General features: G+C 37.0%; 1 protein-coding gene across 1 annotated transcript in view; it reads right to left on the reverse strand.

Annotated features, from left to right (window-relative positions):
- Nucleotides 1-25018, reverse strand: part of LOC140236098 (protein cycle-like) — a 71117-nt gene that overhangs the window by 18260 nt on the left and 27839 nt on the right. The window contains exons 4-6 of the mRNA XM_072316068.1: nt 13590-13747; nt 6663-6742; nt 1930-2022 (exon numbers count right to left, since the gene is read on the reverse strand). Coding sequence (XP_072172169.1) covers nt 1930-2022; nt 6663-6742; nt 13590-13747 — 331 coding nt within the window. The remainder of the gene's footprint in view (nt 1-1929; nt 2023-6662; nt 6743-13589; nt 13748-25018) is intronic.

Consider the following 25018-nt stretch of genomic DNA (forward strand, 5'->3'; position numbering starts at 1 on the left):
ATAGCTGAGGAGAATTGTTTTGGCGGATCTTTTTATATTTTTTTCGATGTGATATCCATTTTTTTTTTTTTTTTTTTTGAGGGGGCGGGGGATTGCTGTACTATTGCTATATTTCTTGTTGCAAATGTTGAAAAAAAGAAAATGAAATGTATCATTAATCGTTTCCTTTTACCAAAGGAATAATGTCACATTGTACAGTGATACCAAAGTGAATCGTTGTTTCTGGTATTATTTGAATAGAAGTGAATGAATATTACTTTTAAAAAAAATCACATCATCAGCAAAAGAAAAGAAGTGTGAAAGAAAGAGAGAGACAGAGACAGAGATGGAGAGAGGCAGAGAGAGACATGAAGAGAGAGAGAGAGAGAGAGAAAAGAAGAAGAAGAAGAAGAAGAAGAAGAAGAAGAAGAAGAAGAAGAAAAAGAAAAAGAATTTGAGAGCGTGTGTAGTCTTTGAGTTTAAGATGAAGAACCTGTTCTTAAAAGCCAGAAATTAAGGAAGGCATTATTCAGGTAATTCTAGCTGGTAAAATCCATTAGCAAATTCTTCAAACTTGAACAGAATTTTCTCTCTATGGTGTGATAACATATGATTTGAAGTGTTTAACTCCATTTCAGTTTCTGCAAACATCTATAGCAAGAATGAGTACAGTAAAATATGATGAAAACACAGAAACCATGAAAATATTGTGTGTTGTTTATTTCACTCTCATCATAGATTGAAAAGCAATGTTAAATGGTATGGTATCTCATTCATTTCATTTAAATTCTAGATTTAAAGGGAATGGCTAGTAACTGATCAGTGGGAATCAGTGGGAATGCTGGGGATGATTGTTCCAATCCTTGTGGGATTCATTTAAGAGTACATTATTATCTATTGTTGTGTGAAAATTATTTGCTTCAGAATGGTCTCATATTCAAGTAATGTGCAGCTCAATGTTTCCAGGTTAGCATGCCCGTACAGTGTCGGGGCGACCGTTACGTATTGTACATGGATGATACACATGTACAGTGTATGAAATAGGTGGGTCATTTTGACGAGATCCCACTAATCTACTGTGCACTGCAAAATACGCTAACAGTCCCACATGTGCATAACTGTGTGGGGATGTGTTAATCATCTCGTTTAACCTGCACAGCAGGAAAAGTTTTCAACAGCAATTATTTGTGTTGTTTGAAGGTTTGAATGGTGAAGTAAATATGGGAGAAAGATTTGCGGTGACACCATGTGTATGTAGTCCTTAACCGGATCGTTGTTTGGCAGAAGAGCCTAGAAAGAGGAGAATTGAAGAGGGAAGCGACATATGGGGGTTGTGAGGAGGGCAAAAAGTGAAGAGTGGGGGACAGTAATGAGCTCGAAGTTGAAGTTGCACTAGTGGAGACGATAGAGAAAGGAACAGAGAGAGTGGTAAGGAAGAATAGAGTGAGAATCAAGTAAGATGTTCGGACATCGTTAGGAGGAGAAAGATGAAATAGAAGGGAAGAGGAAGAGGGAGGTGTTGAATGTTGGAGAATCATGGAGATAGGGGAGAGCAGTGAAGATTCATGAAACCAAGAGACGAACGAAGTCGGTGAACAATGTGGACTATGGAATGCAATTATTTACCCCAATTTTTTATTTTTTTTCTTAGCAGTGATAAGCAGTGTAGAGTACTGTAGAAGTGGACATTTCTGCATCAGTAAGTTTTCACACTCAGCCAAGTAAGACGAACTTTGCGTGTTAATTTTGTGCAATCATGGTGTGGTATGTAATAGTAAAATGTGCATTTATTTTTGCATTCATTCATTTTTGCACCAATTTTTTGGTTTACCATAATTTCCACACCATAAAAACGTCCAACTTTTACAGTACAATACACCTTTAATAATGAGATTGTGTTGAAACCAAAGCCTTAAAGAGACAGGTCATCACATTTCAATCTTTACTCACCCTTGTGATATTGAGTACATTCAGGACTGACTCTGATACATACAGCATGCGGCCTCGGTCACAGCTCACTACGAAGAGGAAGCCCTCTGCAGCCTAAACAGAAAATAGAAAACACAGATTGTCATTCAACACCTAAAAAGAATGTAGCTCTCTGATTGGTCGATTGCCCATCATGTGACATTCAGTTAAAAGTTCCATCACATGCTGTGACTGTCAGCTGTGCAATTTTGTTTCAATAAAAATGGATAGCGCATGGCTAACGCAGGGAATAATTTTCCTGGTATCGCATATAACAATTTGCTATGCATTTTGGTATGACTGCTATACAAAATGTAATTTGCATAGCAGTTTCATTACATTGACTTGTATACCATTTTGTTGAAAATGTACGTCCATTGACAAAAATTGCTATTCAATTTTGAGAAGGAAAATTATTCCCTGCTGACGTTACAAACTTCCACGGACTCTCGTGGTAAACTCACGACTGACTCAAAGGTTTTGTTACCACTACATGGCTCTGATGTCACAATACACATACATTTGCCTCGCACACTCAACAATTACAAGGCTCTAGCACACTTACATGTACCAGCGCATACTTTTGTCACTCTTTTTTTTTAAAACAACATCAAGCAATCGGTCGGTTTCGTGTACATACATGCATGTACACGGTGACTGTGCGGTTATACTCATTCGTCTTTCACAGAAAATGGTTGCCATTTCTGTGCTTAATTCAAGAATCTGTGTGGACCACATCTGTTGACGTTCAAGGTGTTGTATAAAACAAATAGTGTATGGTCTTTACTCGTGCAGTGGAACGAGATTTCGCACTCGGAGGAAGATGAGGCGCACAATTCAACTTGGTTTCGCCTCACTGAATAGAGCGCCTCTATCTTTCACCTCGTGCGAAATCTTGTACCATCGCACTTGTGACCATTCACTATTTGTATACTAACGCTACTTATCATCATCAATAAGCCTCACCCACACGTGTTTCAAAACAAGGACAAAACCTAATGAATCACAAATATGCCTATCAGACGAAAATAGAAATATGGCTTCAATACAAAACAAAACACTAAAATTGTCTTCAAATACCGTTATCGTCATCAGTAGTAATACTATTCCTACTTTGTGATAAACAGGGGAGTGGCGAGCAAAAACAAGAACAAAACAAGAAAGAAAAGAAGCGAGATAAACTTGCTGGGAATGTTTTGACAGAGCTACTGCAGTCTCAAACTTGGACTTCAATCAAACTTCACAGGAAGTTTCTTCTCTCCTTCTCTCTCTCTCGTAAAGGGAACCCAAACCCAAAGAGCAATGTGGATTGAGTGAAAGCAGCAACATTAGTAGAACACATCAGTGAAAGTTTGAGGAAAATCGGACAATTGATGCAAAAGTTATGAATTTTCAAAGTTCTGGTGTTGGAACCGCTGGATGAGAAGACTACTAGAATTTATGAAGTATGTGTGGACAACAATAAAAAGAAAATATAAAGGGAATTTCACAAAAATGCATTTTTAATGAAAATTACACATTCCATCAACTTGATACTGATATGTTAAGGGTAGCAATATTATTCCCCCTGCTTTCTGAAAGCAGTTAGTCGAGTGCTCTTTCATTATGCTAGAAAAGTGTTTTGTTGTTTTTTTTTCTGTGGAATTTTCTTTATATTTTCTTGATATTGTTGTCCACATCAATTGTTTGTCATAACCTCTAGTAGTCTCCTCATCCAGCAGTTCCAACACCAAAACTTTAAAATCCATAACTTTTGCATCAATTGTCTGATTTTCCTCAAACTGACTGATGTGTTCTTCTAATGATGCTACTTTCACTCAATCCAGATTGCTCTTTGGGTTTGGGTTCCCTTTAAATGCTATCTGATATCTCCTTTCATTAGACTGTGAAGTGTTTTTTGCATAGCCATCCATAGTCTTTTATCTAATCGCCCACTGTCAGAAGACTATCGTAGGATTTTAGAATAAAAGACACTTTGAAATACCAATGTTGGGCATGTACACTGTTGATATTTGTGAATGAAAGCCAAATAAAAAAACGAAAATAATAACAACAACAACAAAAACAATAATAATAATAATAATAATAATAATAATAATAATAATAATAATAATAATAATAAAATAATAATAACAATACTACTACTTATAATAATAATAAGAATAATGTAGCCATGGTCTTTCATGACAGTCATCAGTTTTTTTTGTTTTTTGCTTTTTGTTTTTACGCAGTCCAAAACCTACATGTACATAGAGTGTGTGTGTGTGTGTGTGTAGCTGGTAGATATCAGACCAACAAGTAACAAGTCTGTACTAATGAATACAAGCCTTGAAAGGGTAGCTATAAAGCAGAGTGTGGATGTTTTATTTTCATCCGACGATATCAAGGAATGCTTTTAACAATGAGTGATATAAATGACTGTGATATTTTTGACATATGCCGTAGTCAACATCCAGTGAATAGCCCTGATTTGATAACCAGCGCAGTAGACAAGTCTCCACCAACACTCAGTGACCTATATGAGTATATAGATTAAGAATCAGTCAACTTCTTTCAGACATAACATTAGCCTTCATCCCAGACACCCAAACTTCTTTTTTCTTTGACAAACATCACCAAAGTTAAGGTCCTATTTACCTTTGGGAGCAGTGAATTAAAAATGTTTAAGATATCACATTTGATGCATATATGTGTGCATGTAGGTCAGTTGTATCACAAAACATTCTACCATATAAAGAACTTTGCAATAAAACCTAAAATATAAGGAGATATCACTATTTTTCTCATTAAACCGTAACTGTAGATGGTTTAGTCTGGAAATTTTTTTTTATTACAATCATTGTTCACATTTTGTTTATCTAACAATATATAACATTGATTATACTAATTAAAATTTTTACATTGGTTGCTTCTATCCCTAACACACATTTTAGAACTATTTCGAAGCACTAGTGCTTGGTTTTTATTTCATTTGCAAATGATAAATTATGCCTTTAAGCTGATGTCTTTGTGATTTCCTCATCTAAATATCAAATAAGATGATCATATCAGTCTCTCACAGATACAGGACTAAATGATGCATTGTGCCTTTAAAGGGATAGTATAGTTTTGGTTGAGACCTAATTTCAAGTTTCTAACATTTATTGGTGAGATAATGAGGAACCTCTTATGAAATATGAAAGAGCATGTAATTCCATGAGGAATTCCAACTTTTATTTGATGAAAATTGGTTTTAAAATGGCTGAGATATCCAAAACAGAGCGATTCTAATACAGTGTGGGACCCACATTATATTACGATTGCTTTGCTTTACTTTGTTTTGGGATGTTTCAGTCATTCCAAACCCGATTTTCATCAAATAAACTTTGAATTCCACTAAAAATGGTATGCTCTGTACTATTTCATAAGTGTTTCCTTGATTTCTCGCAACAAGTTAAAAGCCCAATTCTCATCTCCACCAATACTGTACCATCCCTTTAAAGCCCACATAATAGGTGCATTCACAATTCAATATCATCATGGTATCAAACAACATTATAATTTAATGCTACCATTCTCACTGGCAAAATAATAAAGTAATAGATACCAGGAAATACAATGTATCTGATGTTTCTGTTCTGAACAAACTGAGCATGCTCAGATCTCTGATGGGTACTGTATACGCTGTTATTTTTGCGAGGGTTTAATTTTCGCGAATTTCATGAATCACGGCTGGACCGCGAATTTAAAAACACACGAAAATGTCGCCATCCAGTAGGCTAATAGTGCAATTACGATAGCCTCGGTGTCACATCACGAAAACAACATCTCGCGAAAATGTCCGTGCCCTCCTCATTCGCGAAAATATCTGTCCACTAAAATAACAGCTTATACAGTAAAAGACAGGAAGTGCATCAGGTCACATTAGAAATGCACTGTTGTATAATTTGTGTGGTACACTGTATTTGATGACACCATTCACACTCAAATCTACACTGTATTCGGTGACACCATCACACTCAAATCTACACTGTATTCAATGACACCATTCACACTCAAATCTACACTGTATTTGGTGACACCATTCACATTCAAATCCATACTGTACTTGGTAACACCATTCACACTTAAATCTACTGTAACACTCTATTTGGTGACACCATTCACACTCGATCTACACTGTATTTGGTGACACCATTCACACTCGAATCTACACTGTATTTGGTGACACCATTCACACTCGAATCTAAACTGTATTATTGGTGACACCATTCACACTCAAATCTACACTGTATTTGGTGACACAATTCACACTCAAATCTACACTGCATTTGGTGACACCATTCACACTCAAATCCCACATGCATAATCTGCTCTAATCTAATCACCATCCTAAATAACAGTGGTACTTTACGATGTATTTTGTGGTATATCACAACGCTACCTTTCCCCTTTCAGATTAACATGTGAAATACCACTGTATATCATCATTAATGTGAATGCACGAAGTATAACATCTTGCCAGAGTAGTATTATTGTCATTCAGAAGTAATATCACAGAGCTTGCAGCCACATATTTATTACATTTTGTCCGATTGCTGACTTGTATTAGAACAATTTAGGTACAAACATGCACACTAAATCTTCAGACTGCAAAACAATGTATACCTGAGAAAACTTAGATTGCCTATAACATCATCTTGCATGCGAGTATGCATGATTATATTCACACTCACCTCAAGAATAAGAGACTTTAATTCATCTTCAGACAAAAATGATGGTTTGTAGTTGGCTTCTTTCCTCGAGCTCGATGCTCCTATTAAAACGATGAAAAAGAAAACACACAAAGAAATTATTAATGCCTATAAATAGAGCTCCTAAAAGAAGATAGGAAAGAAGCCTAGTGAGAAAAAAACACTGCACAGTAAACACACATTAATGACCCACTTCTTCAAACCTGACTAGCATCGACAATACCTTTTTGCTACCCAGAAAATATCACATTTACATCTCTTTGGAGCAACCAGACTCCATTCTGTATCCTTGATAACATTACCTTCGGTCTGTAGAGAGCTTTCCATGCAAAATTCAACCAAAAAAAAAGTTTTCTCATTTGAAGTGCATAGAACAAGTAAGAAATGCAATGCAAGCAATACACGTCACATAACCGAGAAAACCAAAATGGAGCCATGCTTTATGGCAAGCTGACAGTGTAAATGTCACCACAGTCTCAACAAATCTTCAGTCCAACTTAGTCATCACTCGTATTTGTTTCGATACTGTGATATAAATTTGTTTTGGTTTGAGGTCAGTTTTCATCTCTATTCTATGAGAGAGCATGATTTACCTATGACATTAAGTGACTGTTAAAAGAAACAAAAAATGTATGAAAATCAATCATCACAGTTCAGTGAAATTTCAAATCAAATGGGCCAAGAATTAAAAAATATTCTGAATTCATCTAGCTTTGAATGTCATTTAAAGTGGAAGTCAATAAAAAGAGTTTAATCACAAGCAGTGCTTATCTTACTTGTCAGTTACTCAAGGGTCAGTGAAATATACACCTTGAATAAATGAACCTTCATGCATTCGGTCAAATATCCTTGAAAATTGTACAAGACTGCAGATCTAATTCATGTACAGTGCAGCTCTGCCACAAAGATTCTCATAACATGTATTTCCCACAAGTAGAGAAATCAGAAACTTTTCTCTTGAAATTAGAGAGCAATTCTTCCTCATTCTACCCATTAAAGGGAAGATAAACCCCAAGAACAATGTGGATTGAGTGAAAGCAGCAACATTAGTAGAACACATCAGTGAAAGTTTGAAGAAAATCGGACAATCGATGCAAAAGTTATGAATTTTTAAAGTTTTGGTGTTGGAACTGCTGGATGAGGAGACTACTAGAGGTTATGATGTATGAGTGGACTACAATATCAAGAAAATATAAAGAAAATACTACAAAAATCCATTTTTCATGAAAATTACAAATTCCATCAACTAGATATTGACATATGTTAAGGGTAGCAATTATTCCCCCTGCTTTCTGAAAGCGGTTGGTCCACTGCTCTTTCATAATTCTAGAAAAGTGAATTTTTGTTGAATATCCTTTATATTTTCTTTGTATTGTTGTCCACTCATACGTCATATCCTCTAGTAGTCTCCTCATCCAGCGGTTCCAACACCAAAACTTTAAAAATTCATAACTTTTGCATCGATTGTCCGATTTTTCTCAAACTTTCACTGATGTGTTCTACTAATGTTGCTGCTTTCACTCAATCCACGTTGCTCTTTTGGGTTTACCTTCCCTTTAATGTCACTCTCAATCATAATTTCCACCACTTGGAAAATTGTCTCACAATTGTGAAATATACACACAAAATATCATCTCTAGGGTGACAAAACCTTGTATCTGAAATTTTGGTGAAAATTCCTTCTTTTTTTTTTAATGGTCAGATGATCAGTTTATCAAAGTGATGTCCTGTCCAAATCCTAGCTGGTTCACCAAAAAAAAAAAATAAAGCCACCACAACATGTCAAAGGAAAGGCTCTCCCATTTGATGCAGTGGTTTGGCTGCCATGTTTTCTTTTGCTCTCCTGAACATGTGACATCTATAAGGTCCTGTCGCCCAAGCGACGATATATGATGTATCAACACAGAATATGGCCACAATGGGGTTCAAAGGAAAAAGCAGTTTTTAATTGATCTTATGAAATACTTTGGTCAACGAATCAAGCCCTAAAAGTGTATCTGTACACTGAAATTTAGTTTTCTGACATTGTAGGTTATTGAACAGGTAATATCCATATGAAATATAAGAGTGCAACATTACTCACATACAGAGATATAGCAATATATATAAAGAGACATATAGAGCAATCTCTAAAATGCCAAAAATTACATGCCCCTTGATCTAAGAGTAGTCTTCTGGCCTTGTCGACTGCATTCAATTGCATAGTTTGATAATCTTCTATAAGATCAATGTACTACGATACTCTGAAAACACGCAAACATACGCAAATGTCCACGTATGCAGCTAAGTAGGTGCTACCACGGCGCGCTACTCATGCAGATCAATGCATATGGCTCGATGAGGCGATACCGATAGACAGTATTCGATATAATAGCTGTGTGCAGACAGAGGTGAACGAAGGAAACGTGCACACACCGATGGTCTACACGCGGCTAATATTTTCAGATTTGGCTACTAGTGCAGCACACTCTAGTGCGTGCTGATTTATTAAAATTAATATTTCACAGTTTGGGACATTTTTTTGTGATAATGGGATAGAATTTTCTCTAGAGTTCTTTGGACATGCTCTCACACCTCTCAAATTCAAATTTTAGGGGAGAGATTCCCTTTAACCTAACCCCATCAGTATTATAAAAGATGCTGTGCTGCATTATGGCAGAAACATGTTTCTGGGGCAGGACTGGTTAAGTATGTTGTGGTTGACCCTTTGCTTGTTTTGAGTGCTGACTGGGAAAGAAATATGCGAGTGTTGTACACACTCTCCGAAATCCCTGCCACAGACGATACACCAGAAGATATGCTTCTTTAAACTTTGAACAATTTCTGGGTAAGCTTTTGTCCACTCCTGTGGACTTTTTTTCTTACAGACAGCCAGGTGATGCAGTATGCAAGGTGCTACAATGTACATCAGTGTTTGCCGGCAAGTGAAAACCACAGTTATGCAGCTGTCATTTGTATCACGCACCTCTTGACCCCCGGGATAGGTGCGTCAAAGTACCAATGTGCGTCATACCTTTTAAGTACCATGACGTACCCTCCGTCACAAAAAGTGACCCACCTCTATGAGACATTGACGCATTAACCAGTCAAAATGGTGACGCACCTCTTCGTGAAAATGACTGACCCTTGACGCACATGTTATTCGCAGTACGTGCCAGACTGGAATGCTGCAGAGCTCTGTGTGCGCTCACGCAATTCGCTGCCTGCGAACTGTGTACACCGAACGGAACTTCGCCCGCGTGAATCCCTGTCGCCTACGGACCCTGGATGTTTACTTCGATCGCCGTGGTACTGTATCCCCATGTTGTGGGCGGCTGGGGAGCGTTAGTATAGTAGCTTAGCTGCACACTGTAGCCAGCTGCTACTACACTCCAGTATCCTGTTTCGATTCGAATCGGGGTAAGCGTTCCGTTGTGCAATGTCTGCTTCTTTTTCTCTTCTTCTTCATCCGCTTGTCCCGTGCCTCCCAAGTATGAAATGATTTTTAGAGTGTTGTGTGTGTTTTTTGTAACGTTATTGCATCATTTTTCTGCAAGGAAGAGGTGAGTTTCTGTTCGTGTATTGATGTGCACTGCAGTATGTGCAGGTGAAAAGCGTTCGAACTGTCTTTCCCGAGTATCGTGGAAGCTCGATGTATTTCTCGGCCTATCAAAGGAGATCTCATACAACAGAATACTTATAACAAACTATTTTCCGGTCAAAATGAATTGATTTCGTTTGTTTTGTATCGTTTATTGACTTGATCCTAAGGATCTTGTCGCAATACCGAGTTTCCAATGTGTATTTATTTTCACCTTATTTTCGCGTAGCTTTCGGTGCTGTAAACTGTTGCTAGGGCCTAAGCCTACTACTAAACTTACCGTTCTCCACTGTCGTTTCTCACACATCGTTTGGTACGATTTCTTCCATTTTATATCACTTTATCCGTTCCCTTTATACTTTGAAGTATTTGACGTAATTCTTTCAAGTGTCTCGCACTGCTATTTTCGTAACGGCGATTTCTCCGCTTTGCTGCAATACTTTTTCGAATTGAAGCGACGAAGTTGATACCAGCCGCTGTAGTGTGCCGTGTGTTGTCTTTTCTAAATATTTGTGTTGTTGGGAGGTGTTGATACTTTGTATTTGTTATTTATTTTTCTTAATGTTGATAGGAAAAGGCTAAAATGGTCTGAGTGATGTCTGATGGTGATGATGATAACTATGCTGGTGTAAAAAGACGGCTTACTGTGAATGCTGAGCGTACGTGCCGTTCGTTCCATTTTACTTTCCCTCTTATTCTTTCCCCCTTACTCTTCTTTTCCTTTCCAAGAATGATAAAAAAAAAGAAATTACATACACCTCACAACAAAATAGAACCACGTGCTACCAACCTTCGTAAAGTTAAATCTAAATGTTCAATATCAGCAAAGAATAAGGGGAAAGCACGAATGACAATAAATTAGAGCGAAGAGATTGTTTTACATGCAGTCTTTTCGGCTCGAAGAAACTTGACACCCCACCCCTCTCCCCTTGTGGAAATTTCCACAAAAGCAGGTGCCACACCCAGGTGCGTGCCAGACGGAAGAATGCGCGCACTGGAATAAACAGCGTGTAAATCAAAGAAGCATCTTTGGTGTAAATATCATGGAAATATCGATCGAAGAACCAGCTCATTAGTTGAATTAAAGGAATCATTGCAAAGATATCGTGATTCTATAGCCTTTCTTTTGGCGCATAGTAGGAAACATCAAACAGTCGAATATAATGTACTTGATCGAATATCTTATGTTCCCTGAACAATAAAAAAAAGATCGATTAATCAGTCAATTAAAAATGCAACTGAGCCAGAAATACTTAAAAGGTCTCGTATGCCCAGAGAAATTCACTACGAGTAGGTTCAATGAGATGCAGTCATCACCTGGTTAGACAACAAAATCATGACAATTAATTTCAGTTCACGCTCATGATAACTGCTTATTACTTATCAAAGTTTTGGCTATCAACATTCGTTCGTAGGTGTTTTTTGTTTGTTTTGTATGTTTTTCCTCGTGAAAGACGTAATGATTTCTTCGTATCGAACGTAGACTGCATGTTTACCGTTTATCCAAACAGTAGGCGCCTAGGCGTACTTTCTGAATATATTCAGAAATTTCTATCAACATTTTAAATATATTACAAGACTCCCAAATACCAGTTGAAAAAAATTAAGAAATCGAATTTTTTAGATATGAACAACAACAACAAAAAAAAATGCGTAGGAAAAAACCACTTCAACCTCGAATGACTTCGAATTTCTCTAAACCGTTCCCTAGTTCATGGACATCCCATAGAAACGCGTGTTTTGATATACACGTTGCTATGGCAAACTATCTAGTTTCGCGAAACTACGGCCTGGCCACAGTAATTTTTTCCGTAACCTCCCCCCTCCCCTTCCCCGATTCGAAAACAGCTTGATTGAAGCCCCTGCCTATTTTAATAAACACGAACCTTATTAAACCCAAGTTAGGTACATGGTTTATATGGCTAGTGTTTAAATAGAATTTACTATTTTAAGTTAATGCAGGTTTTAATAGACTCTCAGTAATGTTAGTTCCATAATCGTTTGTATGTGTTTTGGGGCCTGGCCTCTGCCATGCCTCGCCTTCTGTATACGTATGTACGCGTGTACTGTATGTATACATGTACCACATGGTCGACATCACGCACGTGGTTTTTCTGCAGGTTCCACGGTCGACGGTCGATGCTACACTACAGTGAATGCGATTGAAGGATAGCGAGCTTCGCGATGCCGCGGGCTGTATGTGATGATTTTATTCACAAATCGTGTTTGGTAGTGTGGTTTTGGAGCAAATTTGTACTCAAACTTTCTGAAAAGACCTTTAGTCTGACATCAGATAGAAAAAGAAGACATACGAGAATGAAGTGAGTATCAGTATGTTATAATAAAACTGATTGAAAATTGTGTCATTTTCGCGTTTCCAGGAGCCGGTGAATTCGGCCGACTCGCGATCGCGAGTTTGTTTTATTCTGTTACGGAGTGATACCATGCCCCATGCAAGAAGCCTCGCAAAGTTACATGACGGTCCCATTAACGAACCTTTTGACACACTCTGGTTAAATGACCGACTATGACGCACATAATGGGTCAGTATTGTGACGGACATTTTGCTCCCGTGACGGCACCACGCGTCATCAAATTGGTGGTACTTGACGCGACCATGACGCACATTTCCCGGGGGTCAAGAGGTGCGTCATACAAATGACAGCTGCATTAGCCAAGTGTTTTGGAAAAACGAGGAAAAATGCTTGTCCATGGACAAGCAACACGTTTCAAAATCATCTTTGATTTTTTAAGTCCCCCCCCCCACAACCCCACTAAGTCAACCATACAGAAGTCAAAAAGAAATTTATGACTGTTCAGAGGGATGCACCACACTTTAATTTCCTTATAACAACTTTCAATAAAATTTACGTGGAGAACCCCTGCAATGCCACTCCATCAATCCAAGTTTGTTACTCCAATGTGTTTGTAAGCAAGCAAATCAGTGGGTGATGTTCATTCAAATGATTGTGTTTTATTAAGCCCTTGACTTACATTACCAGTGATTTTCTATATCATTTACTCATATTTTTGGACTTTCTTTTTGGGTAAAGTAAAATTCATGTTTAGGGAAGTGCTCTGCAACAATCTGAACATCTGCCTGCCCAACCGGGCAAGTAGTAAAAATTAAAAAAAAAAATAAAAAAAAAATAGTTGTGTAGCACCCTAGTGTGATTATCACTTGACTTGAAAAAGTCCACAGGAGTGGATAAACACTTGCCCTCTAACTGCTGGTTTGGTAGAAGCCTACAAAATGTAACTTCTGTTGTATTACCATCACAAAGAAGCACTGAAAATTTTCTGTAGGGTTAAAACCTCCTCCATGATACCTCTTAAAGTCTTCATGTGCTGGACGGCCATGCGCAGGATGGTCAGTTTGTCCAGCTTGGATGACATGGAGCTACAGGTGGGTACCATGGCACTCAGCTCCTGGATGTACATATTCATCTTTTCCCTTCTCCGCTTCTCAATTTCGCTGTGGTTTTGCCTGCAATGGAAAGGAGTCAGGAAATGATATGATGATGGTAATAACGATAAGTAGCAATATAACGGTACTCGGAGAGCACAGACCTCTGCCAAGCAGCTCATTTCCACCCCATACTATAGTCTTAAAGGACAACTTCACCTTCATAGACATATGGATTGAGTGAATGCAGCATTATTAGTTGAACCCATCAACCCATTATTAGTTGAGAGTTTGAGGAATATCTGTTCAAATCCGTTCAAATGTTATGAATTTTTATAGTTTCTGCTTGCTCACTGATGGATGCGAAGACTACTCCATCAGGTGATGTCACATGTGCAGAACAATATAAAAAATATAAAGAACTTTAACATATTTTCACTTTTCTTGCATAATAAAAGAACACTTTCCTCTTTCAGAAGGCAGGAGGAATAATACTATCCTTTACTCATTGACAAGTCGAGGAAATGCCAACTTTTTTCCAAAAATTAAATTTTGTGAAATTCTCTTTATATTTTCCTTATATCATTCTACGCATGTGACATCACACACTATAGTAGTCTTCTCATCCAGCAGTGACTGCGCAGGTATACTTTAAAGATTAATATCTTTTGAACAGACTGTGCGAATTTCCCCAAACTTTCACTGATGTGTTCTACCAATATTGCTGCATTCATTCAATCAACCTGTACATGCATATGAAGATGGACTTGTCCTTTAAATTCACAACATCTGCATTATTAGAATCCTTGACCATCAAATACTGTATTACGCCGAATATCTTTGTGAGGTGTTTTTTTTTCCGCGAATTTCACAAGTCATATTGACTCCGATCACGCTATGAATGTGACGCATGCGTACATACATACATTTCTCCATTTGGTACAGGACTCCACGATCGCAAATTTAACCACTCACGAAATCATCGGGAAGTGCTGATTCGCACAAATTTAGACTCGCTAAATATATGGCATATATATACATGTATATACAGTATAACAGAGCCTTAAGATTTGCGACACGAGACACTTCAGACGACTATTGCACAAGCCATCTCCTCTCTCCCTGCGTCATGTTGCAAAGTAGCTTTAGATTACACGAGGGCGCAACCTATGAAATATAAAATGGCGCTCCCATGGGATCATTGCATCAAGTAGCTCTCTGCAGTGTGAATTTGAGCTGACACAAAATGGCCCAGAACCGACCGTGCAAACTCTTGACGACGCGAGGTCAATTTTTATAAGCAAATATGAGCATATATGCAGAATTTGTTTTTTTCCCTCTGAACGTCTGCGTCACCAAAATCTAAAGCTCCCCAATATACCTTTTAATAGCATTTGGACTCACATTGATATCACTGATAGTTTAATAGCTCATCACAAAATCCTTATATCCTGGATCCACGTGGTATTGGGGATCACTATTAAAATTGTAATCATCTGTTCCTTGTGTTATAGTATAGTTTCCCTGAAAATTTCATCCAAATCCATTCATAACTTCTACTATATTGCACACCTCAGTTTGCTCAAACTCATGCTGATCTGCTGCTTTGACTGCAATAATTCTTAAAATTGTGTTTAAAATGTTCTAAACTTGCGTATACTCCTCCAGCTGTGTGGAACAAGGACCCCTTTATGTACATCACATTAACAAGCTTTCAGTGTTTTTTTTTGTTTGTTTTTTTATTAAACTAATACTGCTCTTCCACAGTGAGCGGGTGGTTTGCGTAATTTTCCCCTCATCATTTAAAAAGAATCCTTCCTTGCCTTTAAACAAGACATTCAGCAAAAGCCTGTAAAAAAAAAGTTCCATCATGCACTTCAATCATGAAATATTTACAACTGAGTATGATAAACATAGAAGCCTTCATGTACATCTCAATATGACCTCTTCAAATATCTCATCCTCCTCCCTGCCTCATTCCCCTCACGCCTAACTCTTTCATCCGCTACCATGGCAACTGTAAATCCTCCTGAAAGGAGGGAGCGAAGATTTCAGCAGCATCAATATTCATGAGCTAGAAACAAAGGAGACGACGGACTGATATGCAGGCTGGATTGTCTCAGGCACACAGTTAGTCTTTGTCAAAGACCCTCTCACTGTAATGTAACTAGCAAGAGGAAGTTCGTCATGGATACAAAGTCAAGCCACTAGCAAAAGGTGAACTTCTAACAAGCCTTAAAAAACAAAAAGAAACACACACACACACACACACACACACACACACACACACAAACACATTATAAGAAATAATTCTGAGCAGCTTTTGGTAGCTCTATTCACAGACTCACAGCACATTTATCCACATGTATGGATGTTGGATGGGCAAATATAGCACTTCCATGGGTCAAAATGATTTACTGTAGTTAATTATTGATTTTATACTTGTAAGTAGTTTAGCTTTTGATAAGCTCATAAATAACAATGACATTCTAAGGAATTTTATATGCCCTGGTGTTCTGGGCTCTGCTTGAGTCTATTATCAAATGACAGCAGTAACAAATAAAGAGTGAGAGCCTTTGAAAAAGGCTAGCACACTGTCTTCAAGCCTACTGTCATGAAATGATGCCAGACACGGCTACACAACATGGGTGTGAGAAGCCATAAACTGCCTGCTGTACTCAGACCAGCAAAATTCACTCACCACACACACACACACACACACACGCACACACACACGTATATACACATACACGTATGCACACACACACACAAACACTGTACATTGTATGTCATTAACAAGTTCGTCCAGTACACATTGCCATTGAAAATGTCAGCTACAGTGTGAAACTAGACATTTTCGCGCTAGTATTTTACGCACTCAGCCGCGTAATGTGAATTTCATGTGTTTTCAATTCCATGATGTCAAAAACATTAATTACTCAAGCAAAATTATTGCTGAACACTTATTTTTGTACTGTTAATTTTACAAGGGGAGAGGAATACATGGTATTGTATATGTCATTGTACTTTTATATAGCGAAAAAAAAAAACCTTTTTACAAAAAAAAAAAAAAAAAACTTTTTACAAGAAAACTATCCCAATGAGAAAAGTGGGGTAAAAATGGTCAATCTGCATAAAATGGGTAAAAATTTAACATTGTACACATCAGTATGAGGCTGTTCAGCATGATAGTTTTATCACTTAATTCAATGTATTCAAATTACAACAGTCAGTTATTAGCATATCAGTTTTTACAGCTGCAGTCTTAATTGTAGCTCAGCTACAAATTTCTATCTGGTTGACAATGTCATGACTGGTATTTTACCAGCCATGATATTTATCATTAAGAAAAATCAAACAAAACAAAACAAAACAATATTCTCCATTTCTTTCTAATTTCATCCTCCTCTGATCAGTGTTCTGTGCTCAGTATAGTTTTGCTTCAAATCAATTAAGATTATAAATTAAAGCAGATTGTCAAGCCCCCACTTAAGAATTGTTGCCATAGAAACAGTCATATAGAAGAAAAAAGTCTTACAAAAAAAAGCCAAAATGTGATAAATATCAATATATGTGCGAAATGTCAAAAGATGGCAATTAAGCATGCATTGGGTTGACTAATTTTTTATCTTTTTTTTCTTTTCTTTCTTTTTTTTTTTTTTTTTTTTGGGGGGGGGGATACCCACACCAAATATCTTCAATCAATAAATATACAGATACTTACAGTACATGTAGGTCATGACTTTCATGATCATATTGCTTGCTACTAGCATCCCATAATGTAGGTGAGTCAGGGTTATAAATAATCCTTTTGGCTTCAAGCAAACTGCCATAAAACTTTGAAGGTTTTACAAGTTCTTGTTGTATTGTGGCTCTGGGCATACGTATTAGGGTCAATCCACGTCAAATCATCCAATTTTCATAAAAGTTGTCACCCAACCCCCTCCGATTTTCTTTAAAATCGCACCAAATGTACCCTAAAGTGTCTGACGGAAAATCCCAAAATATTTTGCCCCAAGGTCAATTGGTTGCTAAGATACAGCCTCACATAGCAACCGGTGCGCATTCCAAAAAATTAGTTAAAAGAAAATTAGGCATTTTTGATTGACTGTTTTAGCTTGGATATTTATGCAAAAGTGTTCATTATCTAGATTTTGAGAGAACTTTATAGTCTTTGCAAGAAAAACTGACTGTAACGCGAAATTGACTTTTCGTTAACGTGCACGAGGTCACCGAAAATGGTGTTAAATGTTAATTTTGAAAATTTTAATGCATATTTAGAAGCTAATATCTTCCACATTTCATCACCTTAGGTTCTAAAATATTATGCTGTTGAAGGCTTTGACTTGCTGAGTAATTTTGAAAAAAAAATTGGCGCATTCATGATCACCGTTTTTACGGAGAGCGCCCTCAAAGTTGACAAAAAAGAAAGATGTGCCAAATTCAAGGTCACGGATCACCCTTCGTCCCACCTAGGAATAGCATCAATTTTTGTATATTGATAGACATTTACCTATATTATCTTGGGTTACCAAAGAAATTTTGCTCCCGAAATGTTCAATGGCAAATTTACCCCACCGAAAATGGTCGTAAACGGCCTAATTCCCACGTAATATCACATATTGGGTTTAGAGGACATTTCAAATGTCCACGCTTTCAAAATGAAAAGCACTAGCCCTGTGATATTTGCAGTAGGGATAGTCTGTTATACATATTTTAGTAATGTATACCTCAAAACACTTTTATTACATAATAATGACCTTGAAATTTAACCCAAAATTTGATAGAAAACAATAAATCGCTCCATTTTCCTCATTGCACTGCATGTAAATGTGTTTTTAAAGACTTTTCACAGAGCAATATTTCAAGAATTATGAAAGCTGACAGCCTACAATATTAAGGTTCTAAAGTATTTGTGCTCTTCTTTCAGATTTTGTGTCAATTTGATCATGAATGTTATACCCTTGACCTTGAAGTACTTCTAAAAATAGCTGTAAATTTGTAAACTACAAAGTACACACACGACAGGTGTTTTATGGCATGATACACTTGTGATTCTTCCACAAACACAAAAGCTTTTTATAGTGTAAATGTTATATACTGGAATTAATCTATACATGCTTGCAAGATATGTTCCAATCAATTGCTTTGTTCTGACAATGACCCTCAATTTATGACCTTCAAAATCATGAGAAATGCCTATTCCTCTCCATAAAGACCTGTATTAAAGTACGTAATAATAATTGATAATTATGGACATTAAAAAATTCGTATTCTAGCCTGTGAAACCCACATTAAAAGGACTGAGAGTCTTCTTTTTCGGGGAAATTGTTCTGTACCTAATGAAAACTTTCAAAATCATTTCAATTCTTATGTATTTTCTTGTTTTTGGAATTTCTTATGTATTTCTTTGTTTTTATTTTCTGCAGCATAACCATGTTTTTTTTTTAATTGGAAATTGTCACAGCCCACTTTTCTACCATAACTAGAATAGAATTAACCAATCAAAGTGATAGATAGTAAAAATGGTCAAGTTTTTATGAGTTTCACCACAAAAAGCACTGTTTTCCATAGGAAATGCACACAAAATCACAAAATATTACCATCCCCATTTTTGATTGAAATTGAGGGTCATTGTCAGAACAGAGTAATTAATTGTAACATATCTCGCAAACACGTATAGATTAATTCCAGTATATAACATTTACATCATAAAAAGCTTCTGTGTTTGTGGAAGAATAACAAGTATATCATGCCATAAAACACCTGTTGTGTGTGTAATTTGTAGTTAACAAATTTACAGCTATTTTTAGAAGCACTTCAAGGTCAAAGATATAACATTCATGATCAAATTGACACTAAATCTGGAAGATGAGCAGAAATAGTTTAGCACCCTAATATGGTAGAATGTCTGCTTTCATAATTCTTGAAATATTGCTCTGTGAAAAGTCTTTCAAAACACATTACATGCAGTGCAATGAGGAAAATGGAGCGATTTATTGTTTTTTATCAAATTTTGGATTAAATTTCAAGGTCATTATTATGTAATAAAAGTGTTTTGTGGTATATATTACTAAAATATGTATAACAGACTATCCCTACTGCAAATATCACAGGGCTAGTGCTTTTCATTTTGAAAGCGTGGACATTTGAAATGTCCTCTAAACCCAATATGTGATATTACGTGGGAATTTGGCCGTTTACGACCATTTTCGGTGGGGTAAAGTTGCCATTGAACATTTCGGGAGCAAAATTTCTTTGGTAACCCAAGATAATATAGGTAAATGTCTATCAATATACAAAAATTGATGCCATTCCTAGGTGGGACGAAGGGTGATCCGTGACCTTGAATTTGGCACATTTTTCATTTTTGTCAACTTTGAGGGCGCTCTCCGTAAAAACGGTGATCATGAATGTGCCGATTTTTTTCAAAATTACTGAGCAAGTCAAAGCCTTCAACAGCATAATATTTTAGAACCTAAGGTGATGAAATGTGGAAGATATTAGCTTCTAAATATGCATTAAAATTTTCAAAATTAACATTTAACACCATTTTCGGTGACCTCGTGCACGTTAACGAAAAGTCAATATCGCGTCACAGTCAGTTTTTCTTGCAAAGACTATAAAGTTCTCTCAATTTCTAGATAATGAACACTTTTGCATAAATATCCAAGCTAAAACAGTCAATCAAAAATGCCTAATTTTCTTTTAACTAATTTTTTGGAATGCGCACCGGTTGCTATGTGAGGCTGTATCTTAGCAACCAATTGACCTTGGGGCAAAATATTTTGGGATTTTCCGTCAGACACTTTGGGGAACATTTGGTGCGATTGTTAAGAAAATCGGAGGGGGTCGGGTGACAAGCACTGGATGATTTGACATGGATTGACCCATTTGTTATCTTTTTGAAATTTTCACTATGAATCACACCTGATCTACTTTATAGAAATGCTTACGTTACATTTTTCACATATCAAACAGAGTTGGAACTCAGAAGGTGAACTTGAATCATTTTTCTCCCAAACCCTTTTCTCATGGTTAAATCAAAGTATTATTATATTAGAACTTGATTCTAGGTGCATGTTGTCTGAAGTCTGAACAGCAGTGCTTTCACAGTGGCCATGAGGCAAGTGGCCGTGCTGCCTCACCAACTGGCCCGCATGCCCATGCGACAAACCACAACCAATTTGTAGTCAATAGTAAACACGAGAAAATCCTAATAAGTTTGAAAACAAAAGCATGATTTTCCCTGCCTTTTCATAAATCTGCACAATGCAGTATGTATAACTCAAAGTTTGACTTCAGTTCACCTGTGAGCTACAAGTAGATCTTTGTAGCTTTAGCTGGCTTGATAGCACAGCCCTGATATCAAGTAAATACCAAGGTACTACATGATTGTACAGTATCACATTCTCTAAAACAACAATGGTAACTTTTGTTGACAGGCAGAGAAATACCAAATTCAGTGAAAATCAAAGCATTATTCTGGGGAAGAAAGTTTAGCCTTGATAATGATAACCCCACCCCTCACCCCCACCCCACCCCTCACCCCCACCCCACCCCAAGCTGGCCCTGATTCCTCCTCTAAAAATTTGAGAGTCAATAGCACAGTGACCATGGGGAGTGACCCAAATGAAATGAATTTGAGGCCTGGAACAGCTTGACTTCCTTCCAACTTACTGAGGAGGAAGAGTGATGCTTGACCTTGTCTACACTTCCTGCATGATATCTGTGATACATTTTGAAGGTTGGGTGATTAACAAGACTTCAAGGCCCGCATTCACAAAGGTAGTTTATAACTTACATTGTAAATAGAACATGGTCTAAAATAAGCATTAGATAGGCGTATCTTTGACATGCGCGTATCAATGTGCGTTTGCTACTGGACGTCTGTTGGCGCACACAATCTATCACTTGTACTTACGCAGAAAGAGTTTGAGAGTTTGTGATGCAACTCTGTTTTATGAAATGTAATCTGCATATTACTGTAGCATGGACAGTTAGTCTACATGTATTGAATGGTTCAACTCTATTAAAGCACATTAACAGAATCAAGCTCAAGCTGCATTTGTTGGGGCATAGTATTTCAGTAGGCACACAACATTCAATGTCCTACCTTGACTGATTTCATTCCTAAAGTCCTGGCACAACCTTTCTGTACCAAGGACTTTGGACAGTGCGTACAATGCTTTAGGGGTTTCTGTGTTACAAATGTAGGTGGCACTCAAAGCACACAGGAGGGGAAGGACACTGTCATTTTCAACCTAAGCAAATCAAGCATTATATTTTGATAAATAGATTTTAACCCCCCCCCCCCCCCAAAAAAAAAAAAAAAACCACATATTTTCCACTGTATCAATGTTTTACATGGATAGAATTAAAATTGATGTAAAACAAACACGAACAAGGTGAATGCTATATTGATACATGGAATATACACTGTACACTTGTATAACAAACTATCCAGACACAGTAGCACTGTACCATGGAGCTACCATAGCTCTCCATAACTACACAGTGTAAGCCTACAAGCTGTATGATACTTTCTGTAATGTGAACTAGCCAGACACATGAACACACAAATCATTCCACTGAACGTGCTTCCACTATCATATCATTTCCATAATTCCAGCATACTTTGTATTTCAAATGTAGCTTTACTTCACCAAACATACCATATTACATTGTATGTTTTGTGGCAGTGCTCTAAATATAAACAAATATCCTTTTTTTTTTCTCTCTCTCTCTCTCTTGGTAAAATATTGCAGAAGTTTCCTTCTACAGCCTAGTACTCGAAAACTTCCACTACAAGAGGCCTTTTAGGTGTGTTTCATGTCACTGCTTCAATTTAGTGTGCCCTACTCACAGCATTTGTGTGCAAACAGCCATAGACAAGGAAAATCTCTTGACTATTCAGCCTAGATCAAGACTACAGCACCACTATTCCTCCCAAAAAATACCATGGCTTCATCAGGGATAGACTCTCAGGAAATACAGCCACTTCAGACACTGATTTCCAGCATAGCCATAAATGAAACTGTATTCTACGCACATACCATTTGCATTGCTGCAGTGCGAACCTGCCACAGAGTGCTGCACACACAAGACTGTAAACAAGACTGGTGTGCCCTAGAAAAACATAGAGGTTACACTGACTCCAACATGCTGGCTATACACTGTACATAGAGTGTACCCTTACGGTAGCTAGCAGTCAATACTCCACAAACACACATTGTATGTTATCACACACTTGAACACATCCAGAGAATATTTTGAAAGCTTGCAATGCTAAATACATTCTCTTTCCAGGGATAGGACAGTTTATGACCTCAGAGTAGAATGATAAAATTAGTCTTGTATCATTGCAATCCTTAAAATATCAATGCTTTTCATAATGAAACATTTATGCAAAATACACATACATTGTACAAATGTTCAGTCTATATTATATGGGTTGTTATGACCCACTCCTTGCTATTACATTTGTAGATTGATAAATTACCACAAAGAAAATAAAAAGCTTTCAAGGTGTTTCTTTTTTTTTTTTGCGATTTGGGAAGGTTTATATTAAAGCAAGATTCTTTACAATACAATACGATATAGATACTTCCAACCTTCTACGAGTTAACATGTATCATGGTGCTTCACAGAATTATACCAAATTTACAAGGAGGGAGGAAAAAATTTACAATAGACGACAAAAAAGTGATAATAATAATAATAATGATAATAATAATAATAATAATAATAATAATAATAATAATAATAATAATAATAATAATAATAATAATAATAATAATATTTAATAATAATAATTTGATAAAAATAATTATAATGATAATCATTATTATTATTATCATTATCATTACTATTATTATTATTATTATTATTATTATTATTGTTATTATTATTATACATTTACATAGTGTCTTTTCCATATTAGGCGTACATGTTCAATGTTATACACTTTACCATTGAATTATTAACATTTAAAGAAACAAGTGAGTTTTTAGATGTTATTTGAGGAAGATGAAAGATTGCTGATGCAGAGAATTTGGGGTAGTTGATTCCACATAATTTATAAATCAGTTATTGAAAAGGAAAGCCTTTCAATGACTTCTGGAAGACCGACAGAGATGGTGATTCCTTGATACTTTGAGGGAGCTGATTCCACAGGCGTGGGGCGGCTGCCAAGAAGGATAGTCTGTCTCCTGTCCGAGCGAGAGTCCTAGGGACAGAGAGTCGGGTTGGGTCTTGGCCTGACCGCATTCCTTGTCTTTCAGATTGGTAACAGGAAACTATTTTCTGAAGGTGTTAAGATGGAGCACAATTCCAAGGGCATTTGTGGGGTTTAAATTAATGTTTGTGCAACCCAGGCCTGATCCAGGTCCATCATATCAAAGGATGACCTTATTTTTCTTTCTGTCTTTCTTACCATGAAATCTCATACAGTTATTTTTTAAAGGTGCAGTCATACATGTATTAAGGCACACCACAACTTTTGGCATCACGACAAAGAAACAAAAAATATCACAAAAATCATGGATGTACTCTTGTACACAAAAGAAAACTCATGTTGCCCCACTACTGATACTGAGAGCGGCAGGTTGCAACTAGTAGCGCCTGGCACATCCATCTGCATGTATACCACTCCACTTTTGAAGACAACGAGAGTCAGTACGATTGTTGCTTGTTATCCTACAACCAACAGTTATTGAACAACCTATTCGTTTTCCAGTAATGAACTTGCTATTACAGACATTACGTATTTTACTCTGCTAGTGCCACAAAAATGCTTATCAAAAGCCACTTGCTGATGAAATCTTGAGCTGTCATTGTCTCTATTTCGTCTTTTCTCTTACTTCTTTTGGTATGATTTCTTTATGTTTCTCTATCTTTTCCCTTTGTGACTGGAAGTAAAGTTAATCCTTTGAGTGCGTTGTGTTTATTCTTGTATCGGTCAGTAATAAACATGTCTGTTTTGCTGCAGTATTTTGAAATGAGAGTGTCTTACTCATAATAACTTTTAATAGTGCTATTTGTGGTAAATTGTTTGTCCCACTATGGAGTTGGTCTCACTAGGGAGGTGGTCTCACTAGGGAAGTGGTCTCACTAAGGGGGTGGTCTCCTAGGGTGCGTTCGAGCACTCTAAAGCGAACCAAAGCGAACTGAACTAAAGCGTACCGTACCATACCATGCCAATTTTGGAGCGTTCGAGCGCTCTGTGGAGAAAGCGTACTAACGAGTTCTTTTTAGAAAGGTCACGCTTGTTTGTAGCAAGAATGTCATTCACCCCTGGCGCTTGAACTACTTACAGCTGTCCAGAACAAAGAGAATGATGTTTTTGCATTG

The sequence above is a fragment of the Diadema setosum genome, chromosome 12 (genome assembly GCF_964275005.1).
Source record: "Diadema setosum chromosome 12, eeDiaSeto1, whole genome shotgun sequence".
Classification (NCBI taxonomy): Eukaryota; Metazoa; Echinodermata; class Echinoidea; order Diadematoida; family Diadematidae; genus Diadema; species Diadema setosum.